General features: G+C 35.6%; 2 protein-coding genes across 6 annotated transcripts in view; one reads left to right on the top strand and one right to left on the bottom strand.

The window, feature by feature from the left end:
* Positions 1–317, top strand: part of LOC18425922 (RPM1-interacting protein 4) — a 34566-nt gene extending 34249 nt beyond the window's left edge. For 2 of the 4 annotated variants that reach the window (XM_006830465.4, XM_088870351.1), the window contains one exon: positions 37–317. In XM_006830465.4, the coding sequence (XP_006830528.2) occupies positions 37–60 (24 nt within the window). In that variant the 3' untranslated portion in view covers positions 61–317. Of the gene's footprint in view, positions 1–13 lie in introns of all 4 variants that reach the window. The other 2 variants (XM_088870350.1, XM_088870349.1) reach the window with 1 other exon arrangement.
* A 6991-nt stretch (positions 318–7308) lies between these two features.
* Positions 7309–16301, bottom strand: NPQ1 (non-photochemical quenching 1). 2 transcript variants are annotated; one of them, XM_006830466.4, is made up of 6 exons: positions 16090–16301; positions 14937–15205; positions 14664–14839; positions 9278–9374; positions 8730–9121; positions 7309–8020 (listed from the first exon to the last, which is right to left on the bottom strand). In XM_006830466.4, exons 2-6 carry the CDS (start codon positions 15183–15185, stop codon positions 7519–7521), a joined length of 1416 nt encoding a protein of 471 aa, XP_006830529.1. In that variant the 5' UTR covers positions 15186–15205; positions 16090–16301; the 3' UTR covers positions 7309–7518. The 2 variants fall into 2 exon arrangements, with proteins under 2 accessions (XP_006830529.1, XP_011620342.1); XM_011622040.3 differs by having other exon boundaries at positions 14937–15219; positions 16090–16244.
* Positions 16302–16386: the final 85 nt, after the last annotated feature.

Here is a 16386-nt window from a genome sequence, read left to right as displayed (position 1 = left end):
AACTCACTGATAGTTTTTTTGTTTTGGGGGTTTCAGATTTGGTGCTGCTTTGGGAAATAATATTGGACTTTCTATGTAGGTGAGTTTGTACCTGTACATTGCTCAGAAACTTGTTTATGTACACGACTCTGCAGGGATTCGTATTCTTTTTTGTGCTTCATGTTGTGCCTAAGCTTGTTTTGAATAATATTTGGGTTTCGGAGAGAAGGCCTTGTATCTGCCATGTAATGTTTCAAATGTGTTCTTTGAATTGCATCTTGCCCTGTTGATATTCAGTTTTTCTTCAGAGAGAAAATTATATTATAATCTTAAAATCATATTATGATAGTAACATAGTGATAGTGCTGCTCCTGTCACTTTTGAAGCCATGCTATTTTCTTCACCCAGAGCCATACATGGACAACGTATGATGTTTCATGGACTTGATGTTTCCGATGATCTAGATCTACCTTGACAGTTTGATCTTTGTCTGTGCCTGGACTAGCCATTCAGAACACAATAACATACAATAATTGCTGCTAATTTTTGTGACAACTTACGGATACAGCAATAGTCACAATGCAAACTCCTGCAACATAAATATTATAGGGCTGGCAATGGGCTGAGCGCCCCAGCCCTGTTGGCCTGGCCCTAAAAACTAGGGCCTGGGCTGAGTATTTCCCCCTTATTTTATTTTATTTTATTGCTTTTATTTTTATTTTATTGCTTTTAAATAGGTGCGGCCCAGACAGGGCCGGGTTTATTATAATGATTGTGATAGCTGTGTCGCTTCCTCCCAAAAGGAAAAACGAAGAACAGAACAATGATGGCCTCGACCATAAGACTTTCCAAACTATTGGTAGCTAAACATACCAAGATTAGGACAGAACAGAAAACATATACTCGGAGAAATACCCAAGACTAGGCTTCTGGTTTTTAGCAGTATTCCTCCACAAGCAACGAATCTGTATGGTAAGGAGAGGAATCATGCTGTTGCAGTGGCCATGGGTTTGAAACTTATTACGGTTTGCTCGGTGTTGCATTTTTTTTTCCTTGATGCTGTTTGATGCTTTCAATTTCCGAATGGTCTTTTGAACTCATCAACCAAAACGTTATGCTTTTAGACAAACATCAATTTTGTGCATATTTACCATCACACGTGTTCTAATATTTTTCCAACCACATTTTCAATTGAAATTGGAGAAGGCTGAAAAGGACATGGATAGAAGTAGTGATTTAAAAACCGGATTAGTGTTTCGAATTGGACACCCCAAAAGTCCATTCGGATCGGTGAATTGGTAGAATTCAGCTTTACAAAAATCCAAAAAAATTATTAAAATTTATTATAAATATTGTTTTTTAAAAATCCAATAAGAAATAGGGGTATTTCATTAACTAACTTTCATTTTTTTGCATCAATATATGTATATGGAGATGTTCTTTTCCTGTATGAACTACTGCTAACCATTAAATTTACATCACACAAAAGGAGAAGTATAGAATTATCATGGATGAAGTATATCTTCATATATGGATTACAATAAAACATACAATTTGTAAAATACGATCTAATAATAAAATGAAAGATGACATCATTCTTCATCTTGTATTTATAATGATATAGTATCAATAAAAAAAATATTTACAATGTAGTCATTCATAATGCCATTACAAGTAGACTTGCTACATATCTTCATTTCTACAAACATGAATGACTTCCTACTGGTAAAAATATTTTATTTATGCAACATAACATTATAGATAAAAATAGTCTATATTAGCTAAACCTAGAATCAAGAAATAAATAAATAAATTTACAATGATATAGTATAAAGGAAAAAAAAATTACAATGATATAGTCATTCACAATGCCACTACATGTAGATTCGTCACAAATCTTCATTTTGACAAGCATGAATTAGTTTCTATCGACAAAAAAATTTATTTATGCAACATTATAGGTGAAAGGAGTATGTATAAGCCAAACTTTGAATCAAGAAAAAAAAAATTACAATGATATAGTATCAATAAAAATTTTTTGTACAATGATATAGTCATCCACAGTGCCATTACATGTAGACTTGCCACAAATAATATTACAATGATATAGTCATTCACAATGCCAGTACATGTATCAAGATAATATAATTATAAAATATGTATCAATAAGTTACATACATTTTATGTATCAACATACATTTTTTTGCATTAAAAATTTAACATTAAAATTGAAAAATACAAATTAATTTCTCATGAGAGTCAAAACTTGGTCATGATTTTTCACGATTTTTCAAAAAAATTGAAAAACACTAACAAGCACGATTTTTTAAAAAATTGATCACCAAAATTTAGTTAATCACACAAATAACACCAAGAATCGTATGAAAAACATTGTTATCCTCAAAACCCCTATGAAATCATTCAAAATGATGCCCTGATTTGGCTAAAAATTTCAATTTGGTTGATTTTTTTAACTCTTTTTCTAAAACCGTAGCCACAACTCCATTTCTTAAAAAATCGAGCGATAAAAATTGGTTCATTCTACAAATACAATTTACGGTCAATAACATTACAAAGAACCAAAACCCTATGATCTGAAGAAATTATTTGTTAGAAATCGATTGGAATTGTTTAAATGGCGGAAAAAAAAACAGCTCTTACCTGTTCTTGACTTTAAATCCAAATTTGACTTGTAATCGACCCAAATAAGTGAAAATGGTGTATAATTTATGATCAATAACACTATCAGGAGTAGGAACCCTTTGATTTTATCAAACAATAGTGCCCTATTTCATTTAAATCCAAGAAATGGCGAAAAACCTAAAAAAAATTGTGTTATTCACAAAACCGTAAATTTCTGATCTAAATTCGAGCTTTCAATTCAATTATAATGCTCAATAGGGCTGAAAAGTGAGATCCAAAGGCTGCAAGATTTAATCTAAAGCCTACAAGATCCTTGATCAAAAAAATCTAAAATGTGATGATTTTTCATGCTTTACATTGTTCATTGATTCTTGAACAGTGACTCAGGCGGTTCACTGTAGAGAATTGCCGGTTCTTCTCTAGAACCGAGCAAGAACCGGGCGACTCAACATGTTTTACTGGAATCAACATGGGGTGATCGATTCCCTTGTCGACTTGGACGAGTCTGTTGCGTCTCGCCATTTTTTTAAACATTGGATAGAAGCAATGAGAAAATATATGTTGTTTTGATCTTACTAAGGGTATGACTAGATAGAAAAGAATGGAGTAATAGGATTCACGTAGCCAATCCCAAATAATTGGGATAAGGCTTGGATGATGATGATGGTCTGCGAGTTATCTTTGTTTCTAACAAAATACACGTGCTTGACACTTGTGTTTTTAAGAGCATGACAAGACAAAAATATGCGTTCAAACATTGGGTTAATTCGTCGTCAATTTATGAGACCTAATATAATGTAAGGAGCATTTGAAATGTAAAATGAAAATATAAAGAAACCACAAATTTCATGATAAATAGTTCAAATTCTACCAATGTTTTTTAAACTACAATCTGAAATTAAAGTATACTTCACTTCTTACTGGTTTAAATGCTTTGACTCCAACATGTGAGTCATCAACAAATTGAATACAGATTCCAGATCTAGCATACAAATTTAGTGTAATCTTCATTTATTTTGTAAGAAAAAGAAAAAAGAAAAGAAAAAGGAACTTCAAAGAAACAATCAATCAGTGTTTAACCTCAATTATATAAGATCTTTATCTCATCATTTCAAGCCACTTGCACAGAGGCTAATGGTTATGGACACATCTTCTTCATAACTCCATTAAAGCTCGAATTCATTAGCTTATAATAGGATAATTGAAAAACTAAAATGATTTGTTTTTATGCATTATAAATTTTTTAAGGAATTGCGAGATCATCTTTCACTAATAGCATTTGTTACGTGTATCATAATTCATAAATGTCTATAAAACATGAATAATTATTTTTAAGATTTATAAATGATAAGAAATGACCTTACTTTATAGACAATAAATAGCACTTCAATGTCTACTATTGGCATTACATTGAACTCACCTGCGAATCACAATGTTTCACTTTTCATTATAACATGCAATCTCTCTCTCTCTCTCTGGCTTTCCTTCTCTTATTTGGCTTATTTTTGGGTGATTTCGAGTTACATTGTGCTGATTGTTTTTTTTCTGTTCATAGAGAGTTTTGTCTATTATGTGAATTTTTTATTATTGGGCATTTTTCTTCAAAATTTTAGATCTTTTCTTGTTGCATTTTGAGATATACAGATTTTATTAACTTTTGTGGAATTAAAATTATGGTCATGTGAATAACTTTACTTGTAATTTTTATGTATGGACATTTATTTTCAACTCTTCATCTTACAATGGTGAGCACAGGGGCCTAAGGTATAAAAACTGAGAGAAGTTCCGGCCAAATTTTAGACCAAGAAATAGGGGAAAAGCGTTTCATGTGATCCCATGGTATTTAATATTTCAAGTAAGAGACCTATTTAAGAGGAGTCCTCCTTTGGTTTAAATATTGGAAAAGTATATGGTGAGTTGGCCAACTCAACTATTGATGTGCGTCTCCCATTTCAAAACACCTTATGGATGGGTTTTGGATCTAAATTTTGGGGTTACTAAAATCATAAATCTTGAGTTTTTCTTTCTGAAAAAGAAAAATGTTCCGTGTCCTTATTTGTAGGTACTTCAAAATGACCCATGACTGTTTTTTTTTTTAATTTAGAAGTAAAGCTTGTAAGCATTTTTATCTACCTATGCTAAAATTAGAGAGTCTCTTTTTCATTTTAGGACATCTTTTAGGTGTATATATAATGTGTATAGATATTTTTTTTTAGCAAAATTGGTCACTACTTTGAGGAGGTTCCTAATTTTGAATACTAAATTCTATTTTCTATCTATTAATATATAATGCACCACCCACCGCCTAAATATTTCCCACACCTTATATTCATATATGTTTGGCCATTGTAGTAGACCAAATGATTTGGTGCTCTTACAGGAGCAAATTGCTATTTCTCCCTCTTCCAAAAACCTTGTTGACAGAACATGCGCCCAAGAGTCAAAGCAAAATATTTGCATGTTTGCATGTTCATAGTATAATTTATAATAATTAGGGTGTGATTTACATAAAGTTGAGACTTTAAAGTTTAAACCATCAAAGGTGTACCTCCAAACTTTGTCATGAGATGTAGTTTTGGTATAACGTTTTTTTAGGATGGTGAATATATTTTTTCTGTAATTATAAAATTTCGAATTACAAAAATGGTTCAAATTAAGCATATTTATGAACTCATGAAAATCTTTAAAATGAACGATCCCCAGATAATGTGTTGCAAGATGTACTGTTTTTAGGATTTGAAATCTCTTTTTTTTTTTATATCTAGAAATCTCAATGTCGAGATAATCAATTAGATATTTTTCCAACATCAAAACAACTTCTTTTGAAGAATTTTAGAGGTGCACCTTAATTTTTCATTTTAAGGTGTCAACCTTGGATAAACTTTTTCCCATGATAATATGGACACAGTTAGCATGTGCCCAAGCCTGTACATGTACAAATACGGGATTGGCAATAAATATATTTTTTAAATATAATTTGATCTTAATTTTTAGAGAATATATATTCTTTAACATAGAGATCATGAATATGAATAAATAAATAAATTTTGCAAACTAGAAATAAAAACCCTTTGAGCAGTTAGTTACCATTATTTTTAGATGGACCACCTATTTGCATCGATCTTTAAGATCGATGCTTTATACCTCTAGACCGCATATTTAGATAAATGCAGACCAGTTCGCATGAAACAATTATTCTAATAATATATATTAATCTGAAAATGATATATAGTAATATTAGATTATATGCGAGGTCCGCTTTCTATCACTAGTTCATTTTACTGTGGAAATCGCGCAATTTTATCTTTCTTATTTTTGCAAAGGCAAGAGAAAATAATATTATAATATATGTGAGGTTCATTTGCCTCCACTCTTTTGTTAGTGTGGTAAGTGTGCAACTTTGTCTGTTTACATGTCCCTTTATTTATAGGAAAATCCATCTCTTAAATGTCACATATAATAATAATAACAGTTATATAAGGTGCACCCAAAAAAATCATCTTAGAAGATTTTTCCTATGCTGTAAATCCCTCAAATCCATTATTCATAGATATCGAAAAAAAAAAAAAGATTTGTAGTCGTAAAAACAGTTAATCTTCTACCACATTATATGAGTCGTCTATTTTCAAGATTTTCAAGTGTTCATAAATCAGCTTAATCGGCACCATTTCTAAAACTTTAAATTTCATAATTGAAAGTAGCAATAAATTTTCATATCATCACAAGACTTTGCAGCACCAAAATTGCATTTTTGACATAGTTTTGAGGTGCACCTTATTTCAATAGTATAAGGTTGACACCTTATACAAACCTCACGCTTTTGTTGACCTATATGTTATTATAATTAAGGGAAAAGTTTGAATAAGGTTGCAACCTTAAAATGTAGAATCAGAGATGCACCTCAAAAATCTATCGAAAATGTTTTTTTAATGTTGAAAAAATCATCTAATCGATCATCTCGACATCGAGATATATGAATATGAAAAAAAAAAAAATGTTTTTGAGTCCCAGAAATAGCCCATCTTGCTACACATTATCTAGAACGTCCATTTTCAAGATTTTCATATATTTATAGATCTACTTGTTTTTAACCATTTTTGGATTTTAAAATTTTCTAATTAGGTATGAAAATAGATTTTAAGATAATACTAAGAATTTTTTACAAACAAAATTACATGTTATGATAAAATTTTAAGGTGTGCCTTAATTGGATTGTTTAAGGTTGCAACCTTATAGAAACCGCACCCCATAATTAATTAAGCAATTTTACACGCTGAACCCAACCTAGTATTAGAAGCTATTGACAAATTGAATGCCTTGAGACGTGTCATGAATTTCAGGATTGATTTTTTTTTTTTTTACTTTTGAGTCTACTCAATGATACTTACAACCATCCAATTTGAAATTTGTCGGACTATAATAAATATAACTCCTTGTACCAAGGGTAAATGTCCTTTTTGTATACTTGGCACACAAAGTTTTGGTATGTATTACTAAAGACATGGGAGGCCAAATTAGTCCCTCATTTTTTGGAATGGGGTTGAGGCCGTGGTGGCAACACCACCTAATCCCTCAGCTACTAGTCTAGGTTTTCATTCTCACTTATGCATTCGAAAATCACAAACTATTTCTAAAACAGGTTAGGGTATATATTTCCCATTGATCTACCTAAAAAAAAGTCCCTCATTTCTAATGTCCAGCTTATATTAAAATTCTAAGAAGGAAGGTAACTTGATTTCAACTCAATTTTTTTTGAGCTTTTACAACAATCAATTAGAGAAAAGAATAAGCGACGTATACAAGCAGAATGAAAACAAGGAGACCCGAGCTTACATTCCAAACAAAATAAATGGCCCCAACAATTGATTGTTAAATAAATAAATAAAAAAGCACACACTACCTAAGCTTTCTCAGTGGCAGTGCTCTCCCAAAAAGTTTCTCTACTTCATTTGCTTCCATCTTGAGTTGATCAAGAACTTCCATCTCCTCCTCATTCAACTCTCTCAACAAGTTCTCCTCATCCTGTTTCAGTTCCTTAAATCCCTCTACCAGCCTCTGAAACAATGTCATCTCAGTCTTCCCCACTTGGTTGACTTCACCTTCAATCTCTTCCACCTCTCTTATGATGGTTCTCTCTCCTTCCTCCACTGTTTTCTCTATCCTTTCCACAAGAGGTAGTTCGGGTCCACAAGTGTTGTCCGTTCTTTTGAACTGGTTAAAGTCGATGCCTACCCTCCTTGATGCCTTTTCTAGCTCAGGAACAATGCTCTCGGGTAGGACTGGGCTCCTGGTATAGACAACAGCACCTCCATAACCATCCCATGCATCGTTCCTGCCTCGATAATAGACAAATATGTAGTCATCATGTGCATTTTCTGTCTTGGAGGACAGGATATACCTGCAACATCATCGAAAAGGTTTCCCTGTTAGACCCATGGTGTGATTATCCCGTGACATGCAGATGCTTACTGGGACTATAAAAGCCTTTGCCTAAAGAAAGCAGCAACCTGTGTTAGGAGTGCAGGCATTTGTGCATGTTTGAGGGTGCGGGGGAGGGGGGGAGGGTGGGAGAGAGAGATCAAAACTGTTGATAATGCAATTAGGGCCAGATTCTTGTAAGATGGATGGTGTTGTTCATAATGAGAAAAGTTTTTCTTTCAGGTAGGTGAGGCAGAGAAATGGGCGCTTTTCAAGCGGCCCAGAGAAACATGACTATGAATAGCTGGGGCAGATAGAACAATGCCTTTTACTATTTTAAATAAGGAAATGTATATGATGCACCTATTTACTTTTGATAAAAAAAGGTCACTATCATTGTCAACCGTTGGATTTGAAATCAGATGGGTCGTGATGCATCACTAATTGAGCACAAAGTCCAAAACAAATTTTCTCGAAAGCTGTGATATATTTTAATATGTTAGATTTCACATCCAATGACTAAGAAAAGTTGTGATCTTGTACCAAAAATAAATGGTCTCATTATAGACAATCCCTTTAAATAATTGGGGCATAGATGCAGACCTATGTATAAATAAGGGATCACACCAAACTGGCTCCTATTGTTTGTCATGAGAGAGAGAGAGAGAGAGAGAGAGAGAGAGAGAGACCAATCATCTTGGTAATGAAGATACTCATTGTCATGGTTGTAAAGCACTCCAGGCTGCACGGGATCCTGCACAAATCTTTGCACAGCAGAACGAGTGATAAATCCAGTATCTGGGGTTCGTATGCGCCACGACAAGTTCCCAACGAGTTTGTTTGATTCAAGGTGAAATTCATGCAATTGACAATCAAAAGTATCAAATGACGGGTTCAAACCACTGCTGATATACCACTTCCCACTAAAATCAGCCATACTAAATCTCTGAACAAGAGCTGTAGGATCAGGGACAGGAAAATCCCCAACATCAGACTTCTGAGGAACACATTTCTTTCGAGAGACTGCACACTCATTGAATTCGTCCACAATACTGTTCTCAAACAGATCCCCACATTTAATCTGCAAAAGTGCACGGTTTCTATAGGAGGTTCACATTTCCAGTAAGTAATAGGCAACTATCACGTTAGCTTCTTACTTATCAAAAAATAAAAACCAAGAGGGGAAAAGAAGTCACACAAGAATTTCACTATTTCTTCCATGACCCCGGCAGCTCACCTGGCATTCTGTCTCATCGGGTCGATTGTTACAGGTCTGGAGACATGCAACATTGGCTGCACAATTTGGGTTTGCGATACACTTTGCCAACTCAAACCTGTATCAAGAAATCCGTGATCTCATAAATCCACTAGAACATAAAAGATGCAATGAACAGAAAGGAAGACCTATCCATTTCGTTCACCAGTTTAGAAAAGCAGCCCCTCCAAGTGATATAAGCATAGACTACATCTAATCCCAAAAACTCAGGAAAAGCATAGAAAGAGAAAATCAACAGTACACTCAAATTGAACATGCCAGGAAATATGTTGCGGGAAACATATTTCTTTCTATTTTTTGTGATTTTCTTTTTCGAACATCTTTGATAATAATAAGTAATCAAACCCCAATCTATAAATCTTGTCTTTAATGCATTATAAGTCACATAGTCCAATTAAAAGTTATTTTTATGGAAAAAGAGCTGACTATTGTTCATCACGAAACATGAAAAAACTCTAATGAAGTTACTAAACTTCTATTTCATGATAAAATAGTAGAAACAAGACATAAATGGCCAAATGCCAAAGACTACAATTTTTCCTATCAACTCCAGCATAGATCAATGATTTCGAGCCCTAGAATAAGCATTTCTTTGATACATGATTTCCATCCATCAAATAAAGTGGGCAAATCACTTTGTAGGCACTAAATTACACACAAATATATTTCTTTCCATGGTTGTATATGATATCTTAGTCTTTCTCTATCTTGGAATCTGGAACTCACAAACCCTGTACAACATTAGGTAATCTGCTCTAACCTGTTATGTGAATAAACAGGTGATCATAGAAATCTACTGACAGGTCTGGATACATGATAAAAGAATATGGAACTGCAAAGGCTTAGCAGCACTAGTATTGATCGATCATGTGGAAATTAAGAAATGTCGATACATCTATTTTTTTGGCCCCCTGAAATGTTGACCTTGTATATCTGTGAGAGATAATTACACTGTACAAAGTGAAATCCTTAAGTACAATAAACCCAAAATGTTTCTGTTGTTGTCTCCTGAACACTCTCCTGCCTTGGCAAGAGAATCTATCTAAAGTCTGTCTCTATCCATGTGTGCCGAAAGTAGGTGTGAATAAGCCTGCATACATGAGAGATTTGCTCAAAATATGTTCAAGTTGCCACCAGCAGGCAGAGGCCCCCAAGGCCCAAACTATGACATTCTTTGATTATCCATTGATGACCAAAATCTCCCCCCGATTCCTGATTGTATCTCTTAGTGCCCCCAAACAGAATGAAAGCTTCAGCCATGGTGGAATAAACATGCCTGATGTAGCCCGATTAAGAGAGGAGGGTATTGTGGTTGTGGTCCCTAAATAGGCCACCAAAGCCGGCTGGACCTGGGTTGCCAAGACAGCAACTACCGAAGTTCAGTTTTATTTTGTCAGTATCGGGGGTCTCCAAAGAGAAGAGGAGATATGGGCAGGTCTCAATTTCTAAACATGGCCTGCCAATTGTTTAGGAAATATGTGGTGGTGAAGCATTTAAGGATTTGCTGATTTTTGGCCCAGTGTATCACAATGGTTTATACGATCCATTAAGAATCTCACAGCAGTCTCCCTCCCTTGAAAACTATGACACTTCTTTCTGTCCAAAGGGTCCTAATAATAGCTGCCATTTAAGCGCACCATCGGAAAATACCTGCTGCTGCGTAAGGAGGCATAGAAGGCTTGGAATAGTTGCACCAGTGTTTGTGATAAAACTCAAGGTCAATGAAAGCTTTCTAGTAAGTCTCTCCATGAGGTTCCTTTGTTGATTTACATATTATACATCAATTAGGAATAGGCATGCCTCTTTGCTGTAGGTGATCAACTGGAGGCTTTCTTGAGGGTCAGAATCCAGCCAGAAGTTTGGATTTTTGGTGGGATCAGATGCAGCCAAGCTCTCCTTGCAATGGTTACAGGGGGTGGGTGATGCACAATACATAGAATGAGGGCAGTGTGAATACACCTTAGGTGGATGGGGACCAAATCGTCTTATCTGGCCCAACAGCGGGGAGGTATGTGATTTGTGTAGGCTGTAAGAGATGCGAAATCAGAAATTTCAAAATCTTTTTTAGCTCTTCTAAAATTAGGGCACCATACTTTTGACTCCTCTAAGGATTCAAAAGATTGGACAATCGTGACTTTGTGATTGTTGGACAGAAGGAAGGGGGATTGAAATGTTGTTTGGAAGGGGGTATCACCGATCCAAAGGTCAGACCAGAATTTAATCCTATCACCCTTCCTAGCTCGAAACCTAATGTTTGCCTTAGAGGGGTCAACACCAGCCATGATAGAGCACCAGGCTTCTGAGGATCTTATGGTCGCACAGAGGTAGGCAAGCAAATGCTTCAATGTGATATTTTTGTCTCACCATGGCCTGAACCACAAGTGGCTTTCCTGTGTGGTGAAGTGCCACCACCACTTCCCCAGAATAGTGATATTACAGTGCCTAAGATTATGGATACTGATGCCAACCTTTGATTTGGGAAACAAATGGTATTCCAGGTGATGAGATGGAACTTGTGGCTGTCCCCTGATCCCAACCAAGAAAATTTATCTCTAGACAGAAAGCTATGGATGCGGACACATGAAAAAGGAACATTTAATAAACTGGTGGGTTAGAAAGGGTGGCTTCAATCATGATAACACGATCTGCTAAAGATAAGAACCTACCTTTCCAAGCAGCAAGTTTTCTATCAAACCTCTACAGTATTTGCTAATGTTAATGTTCCACAGTTGTTTCTTGGGTTTGCCAACAAACAAAGGTAGGCCTAGGTATTTAAGGGACAGGGGTTCAATGCCACATCCAAGCCTATTTGCTTTGTTTTATTTTATTTTTTAACTGTTAACTTTCCAACAACAAAAGTAAGCCTATTTGGTAAGGTTCCGTTCTCTGAAAATCAAAAGTGACCCCCATACTTCTGGATTTAGTCATGTTTACCTTGAGTCCTGCGCCCAACCCAAGACATCTAATGTGAAGCTACTAAGTGTCCATTTGCAATAGGGGAAGCGCCGCAAAATATTGGGGTGTCATTGCCGTATTGCAAGAGCAATATTACCAGCCCCTGGTTACCGACTTTGAAGCCTTCCAAAGAGCTATGTTGGAATAATCTATCCATAGTTCTGTTGAACACATCAACCACAATGGCAAAGAGGAAAGTGGACAGATGATCTCCTTGTTGTAGATCCCTTGAGGAATGAAAGAAATCCTTCAGGGTTCAATTAATAAAAATTGAGAACCAAGGGGCAGAGATGTACTTTTTCATCCATAAAAAGTTTCCATTTAGAACCAAAGCCCATCTTATACAAAATCTCATCACATTGTCATAGGCTCTCTCAAAATCTAATTTCACTACAACCACAGGGGATTTTGGAAGGTGTCAAGAATGTATGCTTTCATGAGCTACAAAGGCCCCATTTAATATTTACCTATCCTTAACAAGAGCACCGTGGCTTGGAGAAATGACCAAGTTTGGGACCTCTGCTAAGAAGGAAAACTAGGACCTTGGCTAGGAGCTTGTAAGATCTGTTTAGGAGACTGATTGGTCTATAGTCTTTAAATTCTTCAGCTTCCTCAGTTTTTGGGACAAATACCAGGAAGGTGGTATTCATGGCCGTATGGATCCTACCTCTATTGTGAAACTCCATGAAGAGAGCTTGGATATCGTAGCCCATGAGGTCCCAAAATTTACTGAATAGTTACATCTGTGAAAACTCAACACTCCTTAATCATACATCAATATATCCCATCGCTAGCACACCCATTATCACTTGTCTCAATAAGCATACTTCAGTTCTGAAGCTTGGCTGTTACAAAAGCATTAAAAGTCACATATAGTTTGTGTTAGAAAATGCAATATGATTGCAATCTTCAAAGAGGAAGCTGGACTGTTCCGGAATTCAGTAATTCAGTATGGGGCACTGTTTTCCCAGAAGAAAAACTAGAGCTTCCCATCTAAACTTGGCTCTTGAAGACAATAATATCTACCTGTCTGGGGCGACTCAAACTTGAGTCCCCAAGTTGGTGTTGTTAGACTTCTGCTTGCATGATACAGGGATAGATGAAAAAGTAGATTCACTCTCCCTTTCTTTGATCAGTGTTAATCTCTTTCTTTCCTCCTTTTGTGCTGTAGTCACCAGATCCAAAGAAGGTAATATTTTGACCACTCAGTGGAGATTTTATTTTATTTTGTTAACTACGACGTCACCTGCACACAGTGAAGATCTTTTTATGGTTGAAAGGAAATCCTATGTGGGATTCAATAATCAAAGGTTTGACACAGACATGTGCTCCTATCTAGTAGCAAGAATGCTAGATTTTAAAAGGAGGCTCATTACAAAATCCCATTATCCACAAACACATACCTTTCGAAACCCCCAGACATGCTCTTCAAAATCCCTAGGGCATGTGCACTCTTCTCGAAGACATGCACTGTTTTTCAAAATCAGTGAATCATATATTATTTCTAAAGACTAAGAATCAGGGAATAATGACAATATACATATAAATTATTGAACAAATACCCTTTGGGTATAGAAGGACATGAGTACCCCCGGCCACTATGAGGACAACCTCAACACATGATATAAATAATATGGAAATGTAAATTCGCAGTTCCTTCTCCCATATATTAACAGTATCTCGACTTCTATAGTGTAGGCAGTACCAAATGAGATGCCAGGCTCAATACTCGCATATCCATAAATTAACCAAAGAAATAGGACTAAAAGAACATACAATTATTTATGAGGCAGCCTTTAAGGTAGCATAAAATCACAGGGCTACATTCCATTCCTCGTAAGCCCAACCATCAAAGAGGGCAATTGCTTCCCCATGAAATAAATAAAAGAAAAAGTTTGTATAAGATTGACACCTTCAAATGTTGAACTATGGTGTACCTCTAAAATTCTTTGCAAATGGTTGTTATGATATTGGAAAAAAATCTAACTAATCATCTGGACATGGAGATGTATAGATATGGAGAAAAAAAGAGATTTAAAGTTCTAAAAATAGTACATCTTGTAACACATTATCTAGACCATCCTAAGAATTTTCGACACCCAGATTGCATCTCATGACAAAGTTTTGTGGTGCACCTTACTTTAATTGTTTAAGGTTGCAACCTTATGCAAACCACACCCACAAATAAATTATATATATAAATTCAAAATGAAAATATTTTGACAAAATCTCATTGACCTCTGCAAATGTCCATCCTTGAGCATAATGGAATTTGATGAATCTTTCCTCACTGATGAGTCCAATATGGGATGCAATGTTGAAATCATTAAGCAAAATAATGAAACAACTTAAAGAAAAAGAGCCCCATATACTAGATGAACAAATTGCATACCTGCATTCTTTCAGGAGACAAGCACATGTCTTGAGAGCATCAACAGCATCAGCAGATGGAGCGCATAAGAGCACAAATGCCACAAAACCAGCTGCTATAGTAACCTCTGTGTGTCTCAACCACTTTGTTCCATCGCAGAATAACTTGTACATGAATCTCTGTTTCCCTTTGTCTACCTGTGAATTTTCTTCCCCATTTTTTAGTCGTATAAAAGCAACATTGAATCATCAGAATGAAAGTATATCTCATAGTAAATCATAATCCACGAATTACCTCATAATTCCTCCCAAAGCATGCTTTGTTAAGCTTTGAAGAAGTTATGATCTCTGTAGTCTCAACTGAATTAGGATAGAAATTCACAGGCTCTAGTTGATTATTGTACTTATGAGCCCTTTGTGAGAATCCAGTCCATGGGACAGGATGATTGGGCCAGCAGGATTGAACCTTAATTCTATTTTGTTTAATGGCTCTCCTGCCCGCTCTCGGCACCAATGGACAGGATGGGCACACTGGTGATGCCATAACAGATTCGGATGAGAAACCTATTTCATAGAAACTAATCAATGCCAGTCAATAGATAGACAAAATACCACCTCACAGCATCCAGGAACTGATGAAACAATACATATTTTCCACAACATTAGAACAAAATTACAAAGAGCCCAAGTTTCCAAGAGTATTTAGTTGTTGCCAAAACATGTTCTCAAGAGAGCAAGCATTTTGAAGGAACCTTGAACTGCTAATAAGATTTTGAACAACTTATTGGCAATGGGTGGGCAAAATTAGAAAACAAACAAAGAGAAAACTATTGGTGCTAAAAACAAGAACTTTTTTTGGGGTAAGCTAGATGGGTTCCAAATCCAAACCTCGAGCTTGCAACCATGAACAACTTCCAGTTGAGCAATGGGCTCGAACATGACCAAGTACAGAATTTCAAAATCTGTAACTAACTAGCAATTCAATTGAATAAAGAAACTATATGGAAAACAAATACACTTCCTATCATTATTTTTTTACAGAAAGTACAGGCACCGATCAAATAATAAAAGAAACCATCCAAGAACCGAGCAGAAAATGAAGAATCCGAAGTTATCCATACTTACTAGCAATATTGCAGAAGAGAATTAAGTATTATTGAGCAGCCAACACATTTAAAACGACCCAAAATTTAGTTAATTAACTATAAACTCAATCTAAGGCATACAGATTTGCATTCAGTTGTACTCGACGACGAAGAATACAAAACATAAATTGCAGAGAAAAGACCATCAGCAGTAGAACCCACTCATGTTACCAAAATTAGCATTGCTACTCAGCGCCTACAATCTTTGATTTAAACCCAAAAAGAAAAAAAATGCAGAACCAAGCTACTTATCCAACCAATATGGATGCCACCATGTTAGAGAGAGAAGTAATGGTTAATGACCTTAAGGGGGCAAATTGGATACGGAGTGAAGAAGCAGCGGGGGCTGAGGTGGGCGGCTTTGATCATGGCGGGAGAGAGAGAGAGTTATTTTGAATGTGGAAAAGTAAGTTGTAGAGAGAGAGAGAGGAGATGGTGGATAGCAATCGTGTGGAGATAAACCCCGAAGCGTTAACTTCGACATTTTAAATGCGTCTTAGAATTCTATCGGTTCAATCGATCGCCAAGTGTGGAACTTTGTTTAGAACTTCAGATACGGCATGTATCTGTGTGATATTACGGAAATTTGGAAAAGGTATA

This window comes from Amborella trichopoda, chromosome 6 (assembly GCF_054954075.1).
Source record: "Amborella trichopoda isolate Santa Cruz 75 chromosome 6, AtrichopodaSantaCruz75HAP2 v2.0, whole genome shotgun sequence".
In the NCBI taxonomy this organism is placed as follows: Eukaryota; Viridiplantae; Streptophyta; class Magnoliopsida; order Amborellales; family Amborellaceae; genus Amborella; species Amborella trichopoda.
The sequence above is the reverse complement of the archived record's forward strand: the minus strand, read 5'-3'. Positions and strand labels throughout refer to the sequence as shown.

What these genes read in the sequence shown, in the direction of transcription:
- NPQ1 (XM_006830466.4), bottom strand. Translation starts at nt 15,185, where the DNA reads ATGGCATCACCAGTGTGCCCATCCTGTCCATTGGTGCCGAGAGCGGGC. An exon ending in GCTTTGGGAGGAATTATGAG is followed by an intron (nt 14,840 to 14,936) that starts GTAATTCGTGGA and finishes GAAAATTCACAG; the next exon opens with GTAGACAAAGGGAAACAGAG. An exon ending in CCGATGAGACAGAATGCCAG is followed by an intron (nt 9,122 to 9,277) that starts GTGAGCTGCCGG and finishes GCACTTTTGCAG; the next exon opens with ATTAAATGTGGGGATCTGTT.